Genomic DNA, 26,173 nt, shown 5'->3' with positions numbered 1-26,173 from the left:
ATTACAAATAGCAATCTATCTTCAAGTAAAAGCCATAACTTTGAAATACCAACGTATGTATCTAGCATTAATTTAGCCCACTAAATGGGCCGAAGACCAACAAATGTTCATCCGCTATCAAACAAGCTAAGATTTATTAGAGTTCAATAGTGAAGATGTCCCTTAGTTTTGAGTGAAAATTGAAGTGATGCTCTTTTGGGTGGTGTTTGGTTCCTGTTTTCAGTGTGTATTTTATTTTCATTTATTATTTTTGTAGGATTTACCGTGAAAAACTTATTTGACTATATTTTCAGTTTTCATTATCATTTTTAATACCCAAAAAATGTGGATATGAAAAAAGAAAAAAAAAAAAAAAAAAAAAAGAATACAACTTTTTGGTATTTTTTTTTCAACAAATATGGATTCAGTGGCAGTTTTGTAAAAAACCCAAAGTTGATATGTATTTTTAGAAGTACAAAATTGGTTCTAGGCCCATTTATCAAACCTTTTTGTACTTTGAACTTCAAAATATATGTCCTAAAATTCCTGTGATATTGGAATTATTCAATTAGCATTTAATATTTAATTGCTATATAGCTAAAAAAGTGTAACATATTTGAAGTTGCAGATCTTGACGAGTTGTTACGTCCATAATATTTTTACAACAAATCATAAGTTGGTAATTATTATTGATTTTAATTTAAACCTACTAATTAAATTACTTTTTTACCCTACCAATAACAACCTGTCACATAGAATTTATTGTGAAAATATTATGGACATAACATTTCTCGTTTTGCTGATCATTGGCTTAATATACCAAATTGGTAAAGATTAATTATTTGCATAAAAATTAGTAAATTTTCTTTGTACCAGTAACGTGAATCTGAATGAAAATGATACATGATTGAAGGGTAAAAATTGAGACTAACTGCTATGTGCTGCAAAAGGGACTCTAATGATTTTTATTTATTTATTTATTTATTTATTTTTGAGAAAAAGGGGACTGTAATGATTTTAAAACAAAAAACTTTTTTTTTTTTTTATGAATGATTTAAAAACAAAAAACTGAATCATTAAAAAAATAGGAATAAAATTGAATCATTACAAAATAGGTTGCAACCACATATTTATGTGAACAAGACAGCACATTCCAGATAAAAATAAGGTGATTCAAGGTGCTCATGCCAAGGAATGTGTTATTAATCATTTAATCTATACATAAATAGAAAAGGTAAATACAAAATATGGAGGAAAAAAAAAAAAAAAACCCAACAATTTCATGGCTATTTCAACTAACCATGATAGAATTTACCACATATAAAACCTTTTTCTTTTCTTTTTTTTATTTTTATTCTTTCTGGATAAAGGAAATTTTATCGTCTCTAACTTCTGCCGAATCACTATCTCCGTGTCGCACAGGAAACTATGAAGAGTTGTAGCATGGCCATACAAATTAAACAGGTTCCTGGTGTGAAGGCATTGTGGCTCCTGGTGCTATTGAAAATTGCAGACCTCTACCTTGGCCAGACTGTAGCACAATAGCAACTTGAGTTGCTGCCAAAGCTGCAGCCTCCTGTGTCACCAAATCATGACGGAACAATTTAAGTACAAACCCATATTGCATCACAGAAAAATGTTCAAATTCTCAAGAGTAAGTCCTTAACGTAAGCTATTTGCAAACAATAATGTTTTAGTGATGAGATTAGATGGAGAGCAAATGACAAAGTTAATAATTTGGTGGCGAGATACTTTAGAATCTATGGGTTTTCAATTAATACAGACTAAAAACAGAGTATAGAAAATGTGCGCATGTGTGAATATATATATATATATATATATATAATAAAATAAAATAAAATAAACGATGAAGATAAGATACAGCTTGATGATCAAGAGATATCAAGGAAAGAGAGATTTCCATATTTTGGATCAATAATTCAAAAAGATGAAAAGATTGAAAAGTATGTGAATCTTAGGATAAGAGCAATGTAGATGAAGTAGAGAACATATCAAGAGTATTATGTGAATGTAGAATACCTAATAAGTTAAAAGGGGAAATTTTATAAGACTATTAATGACCAACTATGCTCTATGGTGGATGTTGGGCTGCTAAGAAGCAACATATTCCTAAAATGTGAAGTTGAAATGATGTTTAAACGGATAAGCAGAAATACAAGGAAAGAAGGGATTTGAAATGAGAAAGTTCATTTACAGATAGGGGTGAACCCATTGATGAAAAAAATAAGGGAGAGTTGCTTAAGATGGTTCCGTATTAAAAAAGTGAGATGATTCAAGTGTAGGGAACAAAAAAAAAGTAGAAGACAAAGGAATAACATTAATGGAAGTACTTATCAAAAAATAATATTAATAGAAGTAGTACAATTAAGAAAATATGAAAGAGTATGACTTTGGATAAAATAGTATGGCAAAAAGGAATACATGTGGCTGACTTGTTGAAGATCCATAACTAGCCCTAAAAAATTTTTGAAACCAAGGCTTGGTTAGATTTATCTAGAGATGAATAAATTTTGCATTACATATTTATTTACCACTATAGTTTATCATAGGCAGCACTTTTTCTTTTTCTTTTTTTGGGGTGGGGGGCCGGCAGTGGGGAGGGGGTGTTGATAACGTCTAGGAAGCACGAACACTTCATTTGGAGTGTGGTACCCATGTTTTACTCATATCCATGTCCGTGCTTCCTAGGGTAACATAGGGAACGTTTCTAAAAAAAAAAAAGCTAACACCACCTTCATCCAGTAAAACCTAAGGAAAACTAATCCCACCTGCATGAACTAGGGGCATTCTCCCCTAACGGGTTAAATGGTTTATGCTAATTAGGCAGCACATTAGAGAAAAAGCATAATAGGTTAAAATAATGAATGAAAAAATTAAAAAAATTACAATTAAAACTAGAACTAAGGGCAAAACTGACCTGTCTTTGACGTCTACGCTGCAAGATACTGATGGCCCAAGCCATAATATAGCAGGGCAATAGAAAACCAGCAGCTCGAAGCAAGAAGAGCTGCAAAACAGCCACTAGATATCAGCTTGCTTAACCACACAATGACCATTTATTTTTAGTATTAACCACACAATGACCTACAAACTAAAAAAATCAGAACCAAAACATCAACTATGTATTAGCTCATTCAACCACGAAATGACCTTAGGACTAAATAGTCCAGCAGCATACAAGCCTTTTAACAGAAATAAAAACATGTTCAAATTCCACTTACAGAGAAAAAAGTAGACGTGTCATCTTCACCATCAGGATCTGTGATGGTCAATGCATGCCGCAAGAGCAAGAGGGCGATTAACTGCCAAAGAAAGCAAATTAAGTCCTTAACTGCATGGTGTATCCGAAAAATAGGATTTAAAAAAAAAAAAAAAAAAAATTTAAATGTCACTTCGATGACCAACTGTAATTGGCCATTTGGTGTAAATACTATTTTAAAACTGGAAAGTGGAACACCTTCAAGGGCTTAAAAATTATAGCATGTACTCCTTGATTTTTCATTTCTCTTAAACCTCTTTTCCATAAAATATTATATACTAATGAGCTATGAGCATGACTACACGGGGTTAAGAGACTTCTTCTTATACATGTGTGTGCGTGAGTGAGTGCAAGCTTGAACGCATGCAACCATGTGATGATTCATGGAATTCAGCATATAAGTTCTAGTAAAAGGGTTCAAAATTTATGGCTTACAATCAAAGCAGCTGAACGGCAAAATGCAGCTCCACTGGCATTTGAGGATGCATACTCATCATACTCAGCTTCCAAAAAAGTACGTTCTGCCTCTGCAATTGCCAAGATGCGAGGATCACTAAGATCCAAAGGGGTGCCAGATATTGTCCAGCCTCCACTACATAAAGGAACCATCAACCAAAGATTTCATAAGACAAATCCAAATTGATATCTATAACACATAATTATAAATAAATAAACCACAAAAGTATATACTTAGATATTTGGAAAGGGAAACACATGAGAAGATTTAACTTACCCAATATTAATGGCAGTTTCTTCAGGGCGAGGTGGTGCAGTATAATCAGGTTGATAAGGCTGTAAATCAGAAGCAAAGACCACCATTAACAATGGAGTGTATTTTAATGTCTTAAAAAGAATTTAACAAAAGAAAGATGCAGCCAAAACAATCCTAAGCACACCAGCCTCTAGTTTTATCCCCCCCCCCCCCCCCCACACCCACCAAAAAAAGTTCACAGGAAACAGAGAGGTAGCCTACTTATCTAAAGGAAAAATTATGGCTTCTATTTCAGTTCAAAATTATTTTTCTTAAGACAACAGGAAACTAGTGGGTTCAACCCATGACTAATTATATTGCATCTTTAATCATCACATTTCTAAAGGTAATGCTTGCTGTGCCTTTCTCATTTCATCTGAAGATTTCCTTGAAGAAAAACATTAAGTATCATAGCCATCAGAGTTGTAAAATATTAACTTAAAAAGCATCTATGCTTCTAAGGAAATAGCACAAAGCATAAAAGGCAATATTCAAAAGCATACCTGATGGCAGATCTCACAAGTTATATCCCCTTTCTCATTGCACCAATGCTGGACGCACTTTCTATGCGCATACTGATGAAAAAAATTGAAGCCATTAATATACCAGTAAACCAAAATAGCAAAGAGTACTAATATCAAATTCACTGCATATAAATAAGAAAAGAAAAACAAAACATTAGAAAAAAGAATGAGCATTGTTATTCTCAGAGCACTTTTTTTAAATAACTCATTCCCTGAAATTTTTTTAGTAGCATTCATGGCTTAATAAAGTATCTTAGTGTCTGTTTGTTACTTCTTATTATTATTTTTTTGTAAGTGATAAAAATTTCACTATAGTACCAATGGAATTGACTTGCTAGCTCTAACAATAGCGTTCCATAGAAAAGACTCCAATCCCTCCGCCCCCAAAGAAAAAAACATGATAATGAATAGCCATTGTTTTGACTTAAATCATTATAGTTTTGCATAAATTCTCATAATGACAAGCTAGCAGAAATTAGTATAAGGACGAACAAGAATGATTCTGAATCCATTGTCATCAAATGCAAAATTATTTTTAACTGCATGATTAGTGGGGAAAAAAAATTCTCACTGCATGGAGACTGCAAAGGGTCTATTAGCTATTGCCATTTGCTTCACCTCTAGCGACCTGTAAAAAGGTTTTATGATGCAATACAGCACAGCAAACTCCGACCCAAGATGAAGCACCACTACTTTTCAAAAGTAACCTCATAGTGAGTTTTTTTTTTTTTTTTTTTTTTTTGAAAAGTAATAAATATTTTAACGATAAGGAAAAACCTCATAATGACGCAACATATTTACAAAACCTATTACCATCTACGGAGGCACTCCGAATCAGCTAAATGGACTTGAGAATTTCAACAAGCTTGGAAAAAAAATAACCACAGTGCCTCTATATATACAAAAAAAAACAATAATAACAATAACAATAACAAATCAAAATTCTAATAATTTGTTTCCTTAGAAGCAAATTCATTTCCTAACTTCCGAATTTTTGGCCTTTTCCCACCTTGTTTTCCACAAACTGAATTTTCATCTCCCACAGACCGACCAACCAACCAACCAAACACACACATTTTCGACAATAACATCCTACTCTAACCTATAAAACACATACACAAACCAAACACTACTCATTCTCATAACACCCATGTCATATATTAAAGTCCAATCCCACAACAATTTACCAACAAAGCCTATACTTATGTAACCCTTATTAAAAAAAGGGTCCTTTGGACTCGCCACGAGCAAGTAAAACCTCAGGTCAACTAACCCCACGTGCCAGAACCAGTTGCCGGGTAATCCAAGTTTGGTCTAATTCAATCAAATTGTAAACTTGATAACACACAATTCAACAATCACATGTAATCTAAAACATTATAGGGTACAAACACAATTCAAATACCTCAAAAAAATCCAAATTCAACAAAACCCCATTTCAAATAAGCGATTATACCTTGAGGCTTCCACTACAAGCACAAGGATTCTCCAAATTGCTAACGCTATCTTCCTCCTGACAAATCCGACATTCCGCCATTTCAATCAGCGGCTTCTTCTCCCCCTCCTCATCTCCATCTGACCCATCGCTACAAACCTCAATTCTCTCATCATCATCACCATGATCATGATGATCATGATGATCACAAGATGGGCCTGCAATTTCTGGGCTTGAGCTTGGCCCAGAAGAGCTCCCAACCTCCTCAGCTGGACGAACCAGACGGTCCACGTACAACACCAAGTGATCACTCATTCTCTCTCTCTAAAAACCCTAAATTTTTTTTGTTTTTTCAAAAAGCCCTAGAAATTTGATCCGAAAATATGAAGCTTACGGAGAGAAAGAGAGATATTTTTTTGGCTTTTGCTTTGGTTTACGCGTTTTCTGGGAAAATGTTTTCCTTGGGGGAATTGTTTTTCTTGGCGTGGTTTTGGGATTTGCCGAAAATGAGGAGTGGGAGTAGTATTTATATGGAGAGATGAGTGTCTTCGGATTCACCGATCGTCAACGCGGGGGTTTTGCTAAAGTAAAATTGCCATAACTTGTTTCCAACGGCTTTGAGGGCATTTCTGTCTTTTCACAATCATCCCATTGCCGCGTAAACAGCCCACCAATGACCAAACCAAGAGGATCCAATTGTTTTTCTTTCTCTTCTTGTTTGTTCCTTTTTTTTCTTTTCTTTTTTCTTTTTTTTTTCTTTTTTTAATAAACTATATTTTTTTGTCCTTTAATTATGGTCAGTTAGTAATGTTGTTTTAAATTTAAACTTCTAAACTGTATTTCTCCTTTTTTTTATCTTAAAAAAAAAAAAAAAAAAAAAAAAAAAAAAAAAACTCTTCAAAATTGTGTAACGTCCTCTTTTAGTTGTTGGTAATTAGTTGGTTTCAGTTAGTTTAATTAGTAAAAATTTTATCATTTAGTAATAGATTTGGTGTTTGATCCTCGCTTATACGAAAAAACAAATTGGTATTAGATATAATAATAAAAAGCTATTATTAGATGTGAACATCATAATTTGAAATTATCTAAAATAATAATATAAAATAACCGTTGTTAATTAATACTTTAATACAGGAGGATTGAAATCAAGTTCTTCCTATTAGGAGGATTTCATTGAGTCGCATGGTTTTTGGAGTGTTATATATTCATTTAACATGATAATAAACACTTTACATCAATTGTTAGGATTTTTGTCGCATTTAATGGAAAAATTATAATTTTTTTGAAAATTTTGTATGTATGTTATAAATTTGAATTTTTGTTGTTAAATTTAATGAAAATCCTAACTATAAAAAGTAAAATGCTTATTACCAATAGTTAAGATGAGACATAAAATAAATATCTATAGATATTTATTTATTACCAATAGTTAAGATGAGTAATATATCTATAGATATTTTAAAAGACATTTTAAGTTGTGAAGTTTAGGGAAATTGCAATTGAACCATATTTAAGATGAAATGTACAATTTATCCCTTTTTTTTAATATCTAACTACTATTATTATTGGGGAAAGGATAATTGTCAATGTTCTTTAATAGTTTAATGCATATATAGATAGACTTGTAGTGGGGATATTCTTGCTTTGAATTAAATTGGGAGAATTATCAAGATAGCTTTATCTTTTTAGAATTTTTTGATTAGTTGGCCAATGGAAAAAAGAAATATTCAAAAGGAATTACTAATTCAATTGTGTTTATAGTTGGATGTGACAAATTTTGGTGTTGGATTAGGATTTGCAATAAATAGGAGAGTATACTTTTTGACTGGCCAGAACCGACTCGCCTCCACCAATTGCCACCCCCAATGTTTCCCAATCAAGGCCTTAAATTTTGTGATGGTTTCAACTTCTTGCCACATGTCAATTTATTATGGAATTGGCTAAGCAAAGGCAATAGTCTATTATGGTGATTATCCACCTCATATATTTGGATTTTCTTTTTTGAGATACATAAGCTACAATTCAAACATCTTATCTGTGTTACAGCTTCTAAATCCATTTCATACAGCTCAAAAGACCACTTCATTATTTGCAAGACAATGAAATTGAAAATCTTGCTATGGGCCTTGGCCATATGCAATTTCATCTAACAATAATTATTACTCTTTTTTTTTCCCCCTAATGTGGGTGTCTAGAATTCACTTACCATTCTTTCGGTTACATAGTCTCTCCCATGCATAGAATAATTATAGAGAAAAATATCTTAATGTTGACTCCAAAATATTGGTAAGGAAATTTAAATATAAAAATTCGTGAATTATGTAAACTTTAAAAACTATTAGAACAACCTCTTGAGATTAACGAAAAACATGAATCGGCCCACTTGTTGTAGGACTCTATATATTAATCTTAACAGGGGTATGAGGACCTCATAATATGTGACTTGTTTTATTTTCTTTTTTTGATAATCATGTGATTTTTTTTTTTTATGCAAGATAGAAATTATATTTTAACATAATCTAAGTATATATGTGTATAAAGTTCTCTTCTAGAGACTTCGACCCTTATCCCTTATACCCTACAGACACTTATATTTGTAGAGCAACACCCCATAGTAGTTAATCCTGTGACTTGTTAAAGTAATAAGATTGAAGTCTCATTCCTTTTTCTTTTTCTTTTTTTTGAACTATGAAGTCTCATTCCTTTTTCTTTTTCTTTTTTTTGAACTATGAAGTCTCATTCCTTGTATTAATGAGGAACCAATTGGTAAATTTAAAGTGGAGTAAATGACACTCACAAAAATCACAAAATAGAGAGGGCATGGCCCCAGTGACACTAGAAAGTAGAAAGTGAAGACCCAATCAGCCAAGCGGCAAAATGGACTAGTACCTTGCTCTTTCAGGGAAGCAGTCTTTGTAATATTCGAGAAGACTTTTTCCAAGTTTTACTAATGTATATATTTATTATTGGTGATGGCAATTTATAATTTTCTATTTTGCTCTAGATATTTCATTTTGATTTTCTAGTCCTTTGACTGTCTTCTTTCATTTCTTAACAGCCACCAGTTTTTCAGTATCCATATATTTATTTATTAGGAGGCCAAAAGGCCGGCCCCAATTGAACCAACCAATTATGTGTTTCACTTTCACCATTGTTTCCGTCAATTAATAAATGTGCCAGAGAAAAATAAGACTTACAACTTACAAGAATCTATGATTTCTTTTTCCTCCTTCTATATTAAAATTCACCATCCTATGTCCTTTTTTCTCTGTTTTAAATATATGATATTGTTAATGTTATAATACTTACTTTTATTTTATATTGAACTAGTTTATTGATAAAATTAATTTTTAAAAATTATATTGTCTTTTTTTAAAATTAGTTTATGCTTTCTATGTTCGCAGAATTTCAACTTGATAATAAACCAATGTCTATTTCATTAATAAAATATTTCAATTTTAAATTGGTTTAAAAAGTTATATTTTTATTTAAAATACTAAAATATGACTTAACATATTAAAATTAAGATACAGCTTGCGTCCAGGGGCGGAGCCAGAAATTTTGGTTTGGGGGGACCAAGTTGTAATGCTAATATATTAGTTAAGACAAACTTCTACACACACATGTATATAAATTAATTTACTAAGAGAATTTATCATTTTCTAAATTTTAATGAGTATATAAAAGTCATGTATTTCTTCTATTAGACATGTACAAAAATTTATCATTTTCTACATAATTTAATTTGTTAAACCTCTTAAATTATATGATTTTAATACAATTCCTTTTTCTTTTAAGAGCACCATTGAAATAACTTAAAATTTGGGGGGGCCAACTTCAATTTTTACATGCTATATTTTTAAAAATGTAAATAATATACATACTATAAAATAATTTTTTTTAATTTTGGGGGGCCTTGGCCCCCCACCTTTGTATGTGGCTCCGCCACTGCTTGCGTCCAGTGCATTCGTATACCGAACACGATACAATACAGACACATATTTAAGATTGGACACATATCCACATCGTATTGTATCCAATATACAAATACACTAAACACAAGCTCCGTCCTTAAAAAAAATATATATATCATTTGTTCAACAAAATATTGATATGCATGAAATAAATGAAAAGTAAATTTTCACAACATTTACTGTTATAGAAAAATTTTGCTTTTTCTAAAATAAAATAAAATAAATATTACACACTTGTGTGGATCCACACAAATGTGTAACAAAACACTCCCCATAAAAGAATATAGCCAATAACATTTCTATATTTTTAGATTTGCTTCTTATAATAGACGTGATCTTGCGCAAGATTTTCGAGGAAATTGTCTTCGTAAAAAAGAGAAGAAGAAGCAGTCAGAAAAGGCAAAGCCTTCAAAAACATTTCTGAAATTTCAAAAAAAGAAAAAAGAAAAAGAAAAAGAGCATCCCCAAATCTGACGTGAGCCATGACGTGTTCTTTCCAATTCTCAAAAAAAGTGCTACTAGTAACCAAACACACACTCTCTCTCTCTCTCTCTCTCTCAATATTATTGTTTTTTGAACTTTTAGGAAGTTTCAGACCATGAACTTGTGAAGTTACCATTGACAATGACAGACCGTGTTTCACCACGACTCATAGTCCATGGACTAGTGAACTGCCACGAACAACCATCTTTATGGGTGTGTTACACGATTTCTTCTACAATATAATGCAATTTCGCATTTGAGTGATATTAAAGCACTTTTTGAAAACCATGAAATCACTATAAATGAATTGTACTCATGCCAATTCATTGCGGAATTACCAAGAACAAACAATCTTTACGCACACGACATAAAATCAAGTGAATGGAAGAGGAATTGAAAAAAAAAATATAAGACAATAAAAATTTACCATAAATGGGTTGTTTTCATTGCCATTCATTCTTGTTACAAACGAAAGTAGATGAGCTACAATAAATAGTTTGTGGGTACTTCATCGTCAATGTATTAAAAATAGGCTTTGATTAATAGCCATGAAAAAACAATCTCTTTAATGGATGAGAGTGACTTTTAACTAAATTCTGCCTAAATCTTTTTTCCCTTTCATATGTTTAAGTCAATCTTTTGTTGAACATTCTACAATTTGCGTCCAATTGTTTCACATTAGGGCCAAAGAAATACATAAATAAATAGAATGAAATGATGAAATCGCTCTTCATGGGTAGTTTAAACATTAAACTCTATGCAATATCCCACCCCAGTAATTAGTTACCCTATCCCTTTGCCCCTAGGGTACAGTTTAAGCCATGCATCAAATGCCAACACAATGACACAATCGGACCATGACTTAAAATCTCATAACAACCATTCACCACATTGCAAACAATAAAAAAACTAATTCCACTCTCACCAGAACTAAATATATCAATTGGCTAATACAATTAGGTGTGCACAACCACCTTATCAAATGTGTAACAAAATCCGTGAACACATGAGAATTGACTAATTCTTCCATAAAGTAAACTCCAACGATTAAATTGGGCTTTCCCATGGCTGATGTCCACACTTGTCCATAAAGAAAAAGATTAATATTTTAAGAAAAATGATTCATTGATTCCAAAATCACATGTCAAACTGAATAAACTCTAGTTCTGAGTAATTTTTCAACCAACCAATTAGAATTAATGATAATAAATCACACGGCCACATGGATAAACTGATTAAACAAGCTTGCACACAACCTTTTCATATATATATATATATATATATATAGAGAGAGAGAGAGAGAGAGAGAGAGAGGGTTGGGTGGGGAGGGTTCCAACTTTTGCCATAGAAACAACACCCTGGTTTTTAACCTAAACTTGTAAAATTCTTTTTCTTTTTCTTTTTTTATAAGTAAGAAAGATGTATATTCAAAAAACTGCTTTATGCAGAAAAAAGCATAAACCAAAACAAAGAGTACAAAATTGTAGACTTCTAATTTGGGAAATGATCAAGCATTTGGTAAGGGATAAAATTAGATAAAAATAAAATAAAAAATATATAAAAAAAATAACTGAGACTTTTAATTCAATATAAAAAAAATAACTGAGATTTTTAATTCCCACTAAATACAAAATGGGAATATGATCCTTGTACCATAGCCCTACTATTTTACCTAACCTTGTAGACATCTAGTTTGGGTAATGATGAAGCATTTGGTATAAGGATTAAATATAAAAAAACTGAGGTTTTGGATTCCCACTACATACAAAAAGGGAATATGATCTACCCTAGTTCCCCATAAAACATTACTTTATATTCTGTACCAATACCCCCACATTTATATTCAGTTCCCATCCACGTGACTTAGGGCATAATCAGGAAGCATAAACTAATTTAAATGTATCAAAGTTACACAGCTTTTTTCTTCCTGATTGCGAAACCAGGGACTAGGTTAAGCGCCCTTGTGGATGAGCAATTTACCAAGTCCCCTCGTGGAAACTTTTGGATAAGCAATCAATATCTATTGACTCGGGTAACTACATACCGTCCTCTCTCTAGATCATAAATTGTCTTCAACTGAGGCTTCCTCCACTTTGATACAGACCATGCCGTAAACATCAAAATAACAGATATAGCAATTATAGAGAGCAGTGTAGGTGATTCATCACTAATAATGTTAGAGATCCAGTCAGCTTGCTCTAACTCCAAGCTAGCTGTGCTCTGTAGGATGAAAGCTCCTAAAGCCCAATCAAGTGGAATATTTCCCACCTGATTAGCAACCCCAATCCTGGTCAACCAAAACTCCAATCAATATGATTCAACTTACTGAAAACATACAGCTATATGTACACAAATGCGCACAAGTGGGCCATTAAAGGAGCATAATCTGCCCAATGGTAAAGCCAGGAAAGTACCTTTCATCATCCAAAGAAACTCCAAGACTGTCATGAAGTAGGGCCACAATATATGCTGAAGAGAAGCAATAGTGCAACAAATCTTCCCCTTTAAATGAATGGTATTTCTTCTTCAACTTTGACCAATCTTCTCCACAAAATCGTTGTCCAGCCGTTGTCAGTTCAGAAAGATATGCCCTTGGACCCAAGCGAAAGAACTAATCAAACAGAAACAACAGACAGAGAAAAAAAGACTCAGAAAAACATGTAACTGGTGCATCTAAATGGTAACATAATATGTTGACCTAATAAGAAAAAATAGCAAATTAGCTATATACCTTCGATGTATAGAAGAAATTTTCAGTTGCCAAAAACTTTCCCTGAAGTTTAGGTATGAAAGTTGATCCTATGTAGCAATGCTGGTAAGAGCATTTCTCTGCGTTCAGATAAAGAAATGATCATCCTCACCACTATTTGGAAAAGAATGAACAGAAATTCTGTGAAACAGAAAGGTATCACTGAGAGAGTATTGCTAACCTTTTCCTTTTTGTAACAGCATTAATGCAGCAGATCTGCACTCTGAAAAATTCCCCTTAGATTGAAGATCAACTAAATTTCTATTCTTTTGTTCCAAAGAACCAGGAGACAGCTTCCATGACTCTAAATTATGCGAGTACCCCCTAGGAGTACAAGGATCTATGAAAATTCCCTTTTGAAGAGATTCATCAACTGCATCAATGGAAACTTGTCAGAACTAAAGAAAAATAATTTCCTCCTACTGTAAACCATGAGGCATTATGTGGTTATGCCCCAAACCCTCTCAATCAAAGATAGCATCCAGAAATAGAAAACAGTAAGCAGAAATAATACTTTTGATCAGATATGGTCTACTAAAAAACTTCCATTAAACCTGCACAAAATGTATGAATCCCAAATCCAGGTTTAAAGAGGGGTTTTTCTTCCCCTTGAGGTAGGGGCTTTAAGACAAGTAAAAAGTGATGTTCTTTGTGCTGTTTATCAAGCCAACTTTCTAATAAAAAAGATAGCAGGTAAACAAGGAGTCAATTTAAGATTTAATATATGTCATCTTGTCTTCCTCCCTTGCATATTTTCTAGATTCAATTTCTCAAAGAGGGAAAATTGTCTAGTTAATTCTGCATGAACATGTTATTAATCTGACAAGTATTAAAATCCAATTCAGTCAACTATGATATGGGGCAGCATTCCACAACCAAGAAAAGACTTTCAAACTCATATATCACTTAATTACCTAATAGTTCTAGATACCACTCCTTAGATCTGCTTAAATCAAACCATCTTTAGATGTTACATGACTACTGCACTGCTTCAATTTGTTTCACAATAAAGACATAAAATAACTTTGAACATATTTGACATATATATAAGTTGAGTGAGAAAATGGCATCCATCGTTTCATATTTGACTAAGCATATGCCAGGTAATAAAGACTGAGGTGTTAGTCAAAAATGAAACTGACCCTGTCCTTTTGATTTGAAATTGAAAACCCCTAAACTTCAGAAAATGCCCAAATTGATACTTCTATTACCATTCCGTTAATGTAGTGGATAGAAAATGCTACCACATGTGGTGCACAGGATAGCATTTTAATATAAAAGTTCTCTTTAACTTAAATATTGATAAAAAAAAAAATTCATTTTAATATTCTACTTCCCACCCCCCCCCCCTCTTTCTTCTTCTGCTGCTTCTTCTTCTCTCTTATTTTACTCTCCTATCTCCAGCAACCACCACTTGACCACCAACCTTGTTAATAGATAACATTAACTTCTTCTCTTTTAACACCAATAAAAGAAATAAATAAAACCCAAAGAAAACAGAGAGCAACAACCAAAGACACAACCACTCCAAAACCATTACACAGCCATGATTCCGCCAAAATCACCCAAGCATCCTCCAATCAAAAAACACCACCCTGAAACTTTTCACCAGCAACCAAGACCCATAGCTACTCATACCCATAATTTGTCTCCACCAACCTTGACCATGAGCATCTTTCAACTCCAACAACAAACCTGTGAAAATCCATACCCACAAACACCATATAACTAAAGCCCCATGGCTTCAATGGCCAAACCACCGCTAACCACCTTAGGGAAAAACTATATTCCAATACAACCATCACCAATCCAACCAATATCATAGGTTGTGCCCCTTTCACAAACAACAAAGGCATAACTCTAGTGGACCAGTGTTGTATGTGTAGATGTAATGGCCAGAGTATGTACCATTTGTGATTGCACTGTTGATGTAGCTCAAAAGTCGCGGTCCCTAGTTCTCTCTATGTGTAGGGTTCACTGGGTGATGCCTAAGACCGTTGCAAAACTCTTCTTTGGATGGAGGAATTGATTTGGAAAACATGGCAGCTATCTTGTGTGTAATATGACCCCCTCATCTTTTTGTGGGTGCTTTGAAGGAAGAGCTACAACTGCACTTTTAATGGGATGGAGGTTTCAAGTGTCGAACTGAAATCTTCATTTGTGAAGAAGACTGTTTGAATGGTCTTGGTGCATGGGTGTTAGTGATAGGCATTCACTTGTAAATTTCAGACTCTCTTTCTTTTAGACTATAATTCTATTTTGTTTTACTATTCTTTAAAAGATTTTTGTGTGCATGCCCTGCTACATAAATTCTCTTCTTTTACCAAAAAAAAGATCACAAAGCAAAAGCATTGTTATTTACCCGAGCTCAAGTGTCCTGAAATAAGTGATCCCCTCAATGAGTCAAAGGCAGCATTCTGCAAAAGAAGAAAGGTTACAAACTCTCTAAACTATATAGTAGCACCTCAATGAAAATCAAAATGTAAAACTCCAAAGCATTCACAATAAGGTTACTGCAATTAGAAGCAACTAAGCAGGGTAAAATCTATAACCACAATTACATTTTGTAGTTTGATAAAACTAAACAAAAAGTAATAATAAAATTTGTTAGAAGGTATGATATTTTCAAAGTTTGGAAAATGAAGCTGACAACATACGTAAACACACGATTTTGGTATGTTTGGGGAAGGTTATAGAACCAAAACCTAGGGTATGTCTGAATATTCCAACCAACTCCCCTCTCCTCCCCCTCCGTCCAAACATAGGGCTAGTTTTTACAAGATACACCTACCATTTGTATACTATGAAAGTCTAGCATACTGCATACAATGTCTAAATTTTTTAGCTCTTAAACATCTCCTTGATCATAACTAACAAAATTAATAATGACAAGAAGTCTTAGCAGTCAATGATATTAATTTAGATCAAATGGAAGACAACACAAAATAACAATAAGGAAGCAGATCTATATTGACTTCCACCAATGGGAGAGGGTAAAAAAGTCGAAATAAAGAGAAACACATTTGTTATCAGACCTCTGTCATCTAACCACTATTACCCAAAACAAAAAACCATCTCCCAAAGATTCTGAATTTTTCATTGAACCAACAAAATCACCAGATCTGTTCAACTTGATTAAATTCAATCGATCAAATTTTTCTCATACCTTTCACCCAAGAACACCCTAAATTTTCACTTTTTTATATAAATAAAAATATCCCAATTTTCACAATATTGGCAAGATTGATGCTAAATTTTAATGGAACTGGTGGGCCTCCTGCTCACAACAGTTATGATTAGCATACTAGTCAGGTCATCACATTTACAGGCTAGGTTTTTTTAAAAAAAATTGTTACTGTGGCAGCCCCCAGTTAAGATCTTATTAGTTGACCAGTTACAGAATAAAGTCTTAGTACAAAGAGGAAGAAATACCTTAATATCTCACCATAAAAAATAGTACAAGAGAAAAGTAAAAGTATAATGAGAAATTCAGACCACTGGTACATAATATAATTTTATTTATTTATTAGTAATTAAATTTTATTGATGAAGAGGAACTACCTCATGTACACAGGATGTATAATAAGATAGATAGCCTAAGAATTACAAAACAGTAACACTGGCAGATAATATAATAGAAAGAACACATGTCATACTGTTTAAAATTTTATATAGAAATGAAGAATACCTGTCCAAATTGAAGAAAACTGTGGCTGTAGAGATTATATGTAACATTGCCAAATCTAACAGAATGTGAAAACTCCGGAGGGACTGACTCACTTGAAACAAAGGTAACCTGAAATAAAATCAAACCAGATATTCTAAGTAATGATCTCATCACATATTTCCATGCTTCTCAACTTCCAAAACCAAGCAGAGTAAATAAAATTCATTCAGAAGCACTGCAATAGGATATAAATAGAACAAATAAATTACTAGTTGAGGCATGAAACCAAGTTGCATTAAGTCTTCAGTTTCAGCTTTTTAAACTAATTCCAGCATGAAGTACTAGATGGGACCAAATCAATGAACTTTTGAATTTCACACAGCATATCAATAGAATGACAAATTCTTGTCCTCTAGAGCTAGATTGCTCAAATGTATTCGCTAACCGCTTTTTTTCCAAATATAAAAGGCGCATACTATTCTGAAACAGCAATGCCACCACAAAAAACTTGTTTGCTTGAATGACTAGCAATTCTATTGCAGTGAAAATGGCATGTTGGTATGGGACAAAATTTAAGATACTACCAATAAAGTTCTAAACATTTCAAAAACACTTAAAAGTAGGGGGAAAAGAACTAAACCTGAGCAGAAGCCCCACCAAGTTCAATAACCCCAGTTGTCTGTAAGGGATCACCTCCTAAAGTCCCAAGAGCATAGTTTGCAACAACCCAAGCATATATCCCCTCATCAGAGCCTAACACAAACACATCATTCAGCATTAAGCTTCTAGCTAGGAAGTAAAGCAAAGCAAAATTTGTGGCACTAGGGTAGATTTACTAACAGCATTTATAGGCATATGATACCCAGATTTTTTAAAGTGTCCCTTTGGGTTAGCTATTTGACAATGTGCACTTTCTTTAAAAAATAGCAATTCAAAGTTGCATTCTAAACACATATTTTTTTTAAAAGACAATTAAGCATTTGGTAAAATCTGCAAAAAATGTGTTACCGTAAAAATGCAATTTCCAGCAATTTATCAGAAGTAATCCATGAGCTGCCATTTAAAAATGCACCTTTTTTCCCATTTTAAAAAACAATATTTTCTTAACAACACAGCCATACGTCATTTTTCTTTTGTGTGTGTTTTCATTTAAAATCGCTCTTTACAACACAAACGGACCCGCTTTTTCCTAGTTTAGCTTATTAACTAAACTTTGGTTCTGACATTGCTGTCCAGAGGCTCAATGAACTATTCGTGCAACCCAATTTTCAATCATAAGCATAAAGAATGGTATCGGTGTCATCAACTCAATGCACCACTACAGTTGTAAGCTCATTCATTTAAATAGCACTATTAACAGAATAAAGAGTTAAACACCTGAGAAATTCTTGGATTGATCTGAACCTCTGCTTAACTTTTCAAACGAAATTTCTTTAAAATTGGGCCGTAATCGTATATTGACTCTGTATCTTAAGCAATTAACTACGTGTTAGAGCATTGAATGCTCTCTAAATAGCTAATAAATACAATTGGCCATCACACAATTGTAATGAGTAACAATTCATTGTTAACAAACATTTGAACCTAAATCATCATATTTGTTCTTTTTCATGTTTTCTTCGTCGACAAGAAACTTTACCAGTTACCCTAAACACAAAAACATGTAGTTTTCTTCCTAGACAAAAACTTTACCAATTACCCGAATTGCTTATTAAAAGAGTGAGTGGCATTACCGGTAATAACCGAAGCCCAATCGTCCTTAAACTTAAACCCGGAAGACCTCAGAACCTGTCTACACGACCCGAGGACCCTCTCCTGGAGCTCCGAATCGAGCAACCGGAGCCCCGCAGTAGCCATGAGCCGAATCTCAGTGTCTCCCCAATGCTCCCTCGGAATTCTCCCCTTCCCAAACTCCACAAGCTCCCTCAGCGACCCGCCTGCCGCATCCGGATCATCCGAAAAGGCCGACAACCCCGGCCTGACCCGCATGGACGCCAACCCGGTTTTCCCAAAATCGTACACCGGAACTTGACCGTCGACCCGGTACCCGAAAACGTGGATCCGGGTCCCGGTACTCCCGCCGTCGATCACGATCCCGTATTTTCTTTTTCCTGTTTTTGCTGTTTTCCCGAAGACTAACACGTAAGAGACTAACAGAGCGAGAGAGACGAAGACCAGAGAGAGAATCAAGATGGAATTGGACTTTGTGGGCTTGGAATTGGGGTTCCGAGAGAAGAGGTTCGATCGGGTGATGGGTCGGATCGGGAGCTGGATCGGATCCATTTTATTGGGCTTAGTGGCATTCGATCTTCGCATCAAAGAGTGGGAATTGGCGAGAATGGAGACAGATTCATGTGAGATTGAGAGATATATAAAGAAAGAATGAAAATGTTAGGGTTAGAGAAGACAGAGAGGGCTAAGAAATGAAATGGATTCGCCCTCTCTATCTGATTCTGATTCTGATTGTGTTTGTGTTTGATTCTCTATCTGTTTCACTTTCTCTGTTATTTTGGAAGAGGAAGCTTTTTCGCTTTGGTTTCGTATTTACGCGTCAGTGATCGCAACGAATACGTTAGAATTTTTATTTTTTTTTAATTTAAAAATAAATAAAATACTATTTTGACCAAGTTTAAATACAAAAATAGGCCAATTGTTTAGGAAAAGAAAACAACTTTTGATAAAGTTTAAGTGCATAAAATAAAATATTTTTTTACGATACCCAAAAACGAGGAAGGGAGTAATAAACGACAAAATGATTTGAGAAGTTTGAAAATAAGAATAGATCCTGTTCATCAAAAAAGGAAAATAAGAATAGATCCAGAGATTCTCGTATAGGTTAGGAGGTGTTTGGATTTGTTGTTTGCTATCGCTCATCATTCTGTTTTTATTACCCATAACTTAAAATTGATGAGTCTCACAGTAGAGGGGTTTGTTAGGATTTGTTTTTCAATTTTTGTTTCCATCACTCAATTTTCTGATTTTTAAGGGATGAGTTATGGAAATTGAAAACACATTTTAGGTGTTTTTAAGTTATAGAAACTGAATTTCCATGGCATTTTGGTAAATAAACATACACTATTGGGACCCACTAGTCTCGTCAAGTCAGACTTTCCTTCCCTCTCTCACCTGTCACTCTCCTCTTTTCTTTTCTTTTTTCTTTTTTCTTTTTCCTTGTCGCCTTTCTCATTATAGAATATTTTTGGTGTTATATTTTCTTTTTTATTGATCCTTTTCGAAGTCCAAATAGTTTCCACAAGTAGAACAACCAAAGCAAAGAGAAAAAGAGACAAAGAGAGAGAGCCATGACCAGGTAGGATGTTTGTGTGTGGGTATTGCTGTTTTTCTTCTCCATCCTTCCTGGCTCCACCGTTGACACCATCATCTCGATCTCAAACCCATAAAAAATAAAAAATCAAGAAACAAAATTTTCAAATAGAACAATACCCATAAAAAATCTTTACAAATTTCATTGATAAAACTTAAGGGATCTATGAAAAATCAAGCCTTGGGGTTTTGAAAAATCAACACCGATAAAATGTGGAAATGGATCACGTTTCTTCACACTTCATCGACACCGCTGGGTTAAGAAGGTGGATCGGCACCGCCACTACATGTCGGAGGAGATCAAGCCGCCCTGGTAAAGGTGGAGATCAGTGTTGTAGGTCCGAGTGTCTTCTATCTTAGTTGGGTTCGAGTTTGTGTTTTGGGAGAGTAACAGGGCAATGGTGACTGAAGGGGAATGAGCAGTGAAGAAAATGAAATGAAATGAGGGTGAGGTGGGTCTAACAAAACTTATGACATGCTGCTTAGGTATGGGTCCCACAGAAAGTACAAAAAATTGAGTTACGAGAAGTTGGAAACAATGTGCCAAACGTGCCACCTTTAAGGAGTTAGGGTATTTTAAGCAATAAGTGATAAGTGATGATTGATGAGTGATGAAAATTGAGTGATAAGTGATGAAAATTGAGTGATAAGTGAATAGTGAGGATTTTTTTAAAACCAAAACCCCTTAACTTTTCGAATTGTTGTTGAATCCATGAGCAAGCAAGAAACAATTTGGCAAATTGAAACATGGGGCCGTTTGGTAAAGTTATTTTAGTAATGTCGTTTGTATTTTTTGAAAATACGTGTGAGTGAAAAAGTGTGTAGAAATACGTGTAATGTTGTTTAAAAACTGAAAAGTATTACTCAAATAACCATACCAAACAGCCGAGTCAGAGGAAAATAAAGCAAAAGTAATTCTTGTAGTAGTGGCAAGCAAAATGAGAGCAACCTAAAGGGACGAGGAAAAAAAAAAAAAAAAACTTCTTAAAATATAGAGATTTAAAAAAAAAAAAAAAAAAAAAAAAAAAAAAAACTTTTGGCAAATTTGTAGAAAGCTGACTCGTTTTCTTGTGTTCAGTTGTGATTTTATAAATAAGTTAGAAAGCATTTGTAATATGGGGTTTATTTGTTGTTGAGTCCGTGAAATTCAGGAAAACATTTTTGGCCTCATGCAATTTTTTTTTTTTTTTTTACACCAAACTCCAAAAAAATGTTGATTATGTTTTATATGCTAAAAACAAACGAAGTTTTACTATGCATGAACATGTGAAGATGAACATGAAAACAAATCACACAAAACATTATGAGTATGAGAATTATGACAGAGGGATTACGATTTTTAATGTCCTTTATAGTGAATTTGATTGGAAAATTAAGAAAAGCCTTCAAAATTCTATGAATACATGAAAACTCACTATTATCTCTTGGAACCCAAGAAGAAAACACAAATTTTTGCAATCATCAACTGAGGAAGAGTATTGAATTATGGTGTCTGCATGTGTTGTGAGATGGTTTGGTTGCCCGACATTTTGAATGATTTGCAAGTGGCTAACTTGGAACCCACAATCTAGTATTATGAGTTTATGACAAATAATCAAGCAACCCTACACATCTGACAAATAATCAAGCAACCCTACACATCTATATATATATATATATATATATATTATGATAATAATAATAATAATAGTAGGTGTGAGAGAAAATTTAATTAGATTTCAAACTGGAATTAAATTAAAGTGTAATTTTATGTCATGTGTCTTATCTAATCTAAGTTTTTAAATTTTTGTGCCAAGTGAGTTAATTCAATGTAAAAATTGGATTTCAATTAGAGTTTAATTTTGTGCCATGTGTTCCATCTAATCTTTTTTTTTTTTTTTTTAATTTTTGTGTCAAATAGGTTAATTTAGTGTAAAAAATGAGGAGTCCAATATAAGTAAACCATAAAAAAATATAATTTTTGAATGATTTTATATTTATAAGTTTTTTTTTTTTTTTTTTATAACTAAAAACAATTCAAGTTTATAAGCCCCCCCCCCCACACACACACACACACATATATATATATATATATATATAAATTGCCAAAACTAAGAGAAAATCCAATTAAACTCTAAATTGGAGTTGTAAGGACACGTTTTACAGCCCAAGTCCAAGATGTATGAGATCTTGGCTCAGTGAGTCCAGTACAATAAATTTGTAGAGAGTGGATCAAAGAACTAGGCCATAATGAATTAGACAATGACTAGTATGGATTTAAATGATGATCAAACAAGAACAAGAAGCACTGATCTGAATCAATTCACTGTCTGAGGACGTAAGTCTTTATATAAATCAACTAGACTGAATACAAGTATAATTTTGATGGCTACAGTATTCTCTTTCTATTTTTCCTATTCTTTCCTCACGAAGGGTTTCTTACATTATATAGCTCCCTTTGACCATCTTGATCCTACACTTGTTGGTCATCTGAGCCCTTATTTAAGTACCTATCCCATCAAACACCCTCTTTAGCTTTCTGTGAGTTGTGTTAGCCAAAGCAGCACTGTCCAGAGGTCTTCTCCACATAAATGCGGCCAAAAAAGTAGCTGCAGTGCATTCAATGAAGTGGTAACAGCTTTCCCTTAGATATTTTTGGGTTCCCCTCCTTCTCATATGTTCATGATGCATGTCACTATCACTAAAGTTTCATGGAAAGTCACTTTGATCATTGGAATACATATTTGAGCTGTACTTAATGTATCCGGGGAGATATTCCTCCTCGGACAACCTTCCCATTTGTATTTTGCTTATTAAATCCTAAGCCTGAACCGTTTATTACCATTCGTTCCTTCTCAGACTACTCACGCTCTCGGCCAAGGCTTAAGGCCCAATATATAATTTGGGCCCTTAATTCTACAGGAGTCTAATTTTGTACCACGTATCTCATCTAATTTTTAAATTTGTATTTCAAGTGAATTATTAGGTGCAAAAATTAAAGAGTCTAGATTCAATTCAATTCTAAATTGAATTTTAATTGGAGTTCAATTTTGCGCATGTGTTCCATCTAATTTTTAATTTTTGTGGTAAGTAAATTATTGAATGCAAAATCAGAAGAGTATAAATCTAATTAGATTCTAAATTATATATATGTAATTGTGATTGTTTTTAAATATATTTGTGTATATGCACAAGATTACATACTAGTTGTCATAAGTCACGTATTTCATGAGTAGACATGTACGTAGAATTTGAATTTCACCTAGTTTGGGAAAAGATCAAATCTAAGTCTAGTCTAATTTTTCCAAGCTTATACACCATCATTCCTTCATGTTGCTGACATGTTCATCAAGCCCTTGGGAACACAACTTTCAAAACTGTAGGATCGTGAGTTCTGTCATTCCACCTCAAAACTAATTAGTGATGAAGAAGACATATTCAAATTTTTATAGCTTTTAACATCACACCATGCGAGCTTGTTTTTAGAGTAGTTGTAAGAAGTCAAATTCTGAACCCCCAACATTCCCTCCCTCACAATGACACTCACATGGCTCGAACGCATGACCATGACTCTGATACCGTTTGTCGGATTGTAAACTGTGTCAATCCACTTCAAAACCAATTGGTGATGAGGAAGACATATTCAAATCTTTTATGGCCTTCGACATCACACCACGTAAGCCTGTTTTTAAAGTGGTTATAAGGAGTTAAATTGTGGTCTCCCAAGAAAAAAATTCTTGTACAATTTGGACACTCTAATTAAACATCCATGCACAAATTTGAGGGGTAGTGTTAAAATAGAGTGTCCATCCACAATATGATAACGTTTGAATCTATCTTTATTTCAGTCACATGAATGATAATTCTAGGTTTTTATTTTTTTTTATTTTTTTTTATTTTAATGATTGACAATCCCAAGGTAAGGCTACAATAAATACTAAGAATTATAATACAAATATACAATAGTTTGATACATACTACACAATAATATACTATAATAATCTTTCAAAAAAAAAATACTAATAATATTTTCTTTTCTTTTCTTTTTCATGGTATCAGAATTTTCGATATCAAACTTCAATCCAACCCTTGGATGGAGAATGGGCGACAATTCCATCACATGCACTCCTCACATGGAAGCATGTGAAACGTCATCAATGAATTAAATGGAATCTCCACAAATGATTAAGTTTTTAGGTGTGATTGATCGTATATTTTTAATTTTTGAATCAATCATGCATCTATATCTTTTTCTTTTTCTTTTTGGATAAAGAATCTTCTATATCTAATTGATTTAGCAATAAAATTATATTATGAGAATCCTCTAATATAAGTCAGGTAAAATTGTGTCTCAACTCTCAAGCCACGAAAATATATTTCAAAGTTTTGTTATCCATACAAAAAGAAGGTATTCGTATTAGTTACGCTACAACATCTATTAATATGATGATTATCTTATTTTGAGTATCTTATTTTGATTATCCCTCACAAATCATATTATATCATATTATATATGATAAAAGTTGAGCTTAGACGATGTGATTGCGCCACGTGGCTTCACCAATTTACAGAAATTTTAATAAATTTTTAAATTTTAAGAATAGATATATATACATATTTTTTGGATAAATATAACAAATCAAGTAATGAAAGAAAATAGTATTTGACTTACAACTATAACAGTTATGTCTATCTAAAATGTTATCAACAAACCTTAAAATTAATAGAATAGAATTACCTAAGGATAGAATTTAAATAAAAAAGAGATTCTTTCATCTTGATGCTTTTTAAATATATATTATTTTTCTTCTCCTATCAGTTCTAAATTGATAAAAATCATAATTTAATTACAATCCAAATTCTTCATTTGATCCTTTTCTTATTCTAATATATAAGTTGATAAGAATCTTAATTAAAAAAAAAAAATCAATGTAGTACACGTAAAAAAAGGTCCATCTAATCCTTCTTTTTTTTTTTTTTTTTTTTTTAAAAAAAAAATTATATTACTACATGTAAAATCTTCAAAAAAAAAAAAAAAAAAAAAACCTTACTACACGTAAAAATTCCAAAAAAGGTTTTAGATTTTTTTAAAAAATATATATATAATTTTTCTTTTCCGATAATTTCTAAGTTGATAAAAATCTTAATTTCATTATAATTAAAATTCTTCATCTAATCCTTTCTTAAAGTACACGTTAAAGTCATCTAATTTCAACTTCATACACCTCTATAAATTAGACTGACATTAGACCTTTTGTACATATCAACTTCTTCAATGTGGAGTGTATATATATAAGATAATTCATAATAAATGCCTACCATACAGTTTTTTTCCTCTATTATTCTCTTCTTCTCCCTACAACCTTACACATATGTATTTGTTTACACTAATTTTTTTTAATGTATTTGTTTAATTTTTTTTTTCCATCAAATTGAATAGGTTTTGTGTATTTTTTTGTCTTTTGTTTAACCTAATTTCCTAAAGTTTTATCCTATTTATTTGGTTATTATTTGAGCATCAACCATTAAATAGAGTTAGACATGAATTTTTATTATTTTGTATATCATATATGAATTACACTCAACAATAGCACACTTCTATTTTCATTTAGTACAGTTTCATTTGAAGTACTGCATATTGGACAAACTGCTTCAACATAAACACCACGCCTGGATAAATTGTCCATTGCAAGTAAAGGATTACTCAATGATCTCCAAAGAAAAAGTAAGACATTTTTCCCCTTCACTTATTTTATTCTATTTATGCCTCAATAATTTTTATTTTGTTGGTCTTTTTGCTTCTTCTTTATTTATTTTTATTTATCCGTATTGCTCATATTGTTAATTGGGAAACTACTGTCTACCATTCTCTTTGTAGTTTAAGCCTTATTTGAAAAATCTTAATTAGGTGAACTAGATAGGAAATATCATGCTAAGCAGGGTTTTTTGTTGTTGTTGTTGTTGTTGTTGTTGTTGTTGTTGTTTTATCCGTATTGCTCATATTGTTAATTGGGAAACTACTGTCTAC

At 32.8% G+C, this 26,173-nt stretch overlaps 2 protein-coding genes across 2 annotated transcripts; both read right to left on the bottom strand.

The window, feature by feature from the left end:
* Positions 1-1,148: 1,148 nt before the first annotated feature.
* On the bottom strand, positions 1,149-6,544 carry LOC126718810 (uncharacterized). Its single transcript, XM_050421161.1, has 7 exons — positions 5,991-6,544; positions 4,514-4,585; positions 3,993-4,051; positions 3,695-3,851; positions 3,222-3,302; positions 2,918-3,007; positions 1,149-1,555 (listed from the first exon to the last, which is right to left on the bottom strand). Exons 1-7 carry the CDS (start codon positions 6,282-6,284, stop codon positions 1,436-1,438), a joined length of 873 nt encoding a protein of 290 aa, XP_050277118.1. The 5' UTR covers positions 6,285-6,544; the 3' UTR covers positions 1,149-1,435.
* Positions 6,545-11,986: 5,442 nt separating this feature from the next.
* LOC126718809 (probable apyrase 6) lies at positions 11,987-19,386 on the bottom strand. Its single transcript, XM_050421160.1, has 8 exons — positions 18,576-19,386; positions 17,483-17,595; positions 16,864-16,971; positions 15,538-15,592; positions 13,357-13,548; positions 13,158-13,255; positions 12,841-13,037; positions 11,987-12,713 (listed from the first exon to the last, which is right to left on the bottom strand). Exons 1-8 carry the CDS (start codon positions 19,156-19,158, stop codon positions 12,440-12,442), a joined length of 1,620 nt encoding a protein of 539 aa, XP_050277117.1. The 5' UTR covers positions 19,159-19,386; the 3' UTR covers positions 11,987-12,439.
* Positions 19,387-26,173: the final 6,787 nt, after the last annotated feature.

The sequence above is a fragment of the Quercus robur genome, chromosome 3 (genome assembly GCF_932294415.1).
Source record: "Quercus robur chromosome 3, dhQueRobu3.1, whole genome shotgun sequence".
NCBI lineage: Eukaryota > Viridiplantae > Streptophyta > Magnoliopsida > Fagales > Fagaceae > Quercus > Quercus robur.
This window is presented reverse-complemented; position numbering and strand designations above follow the sequence as displayed.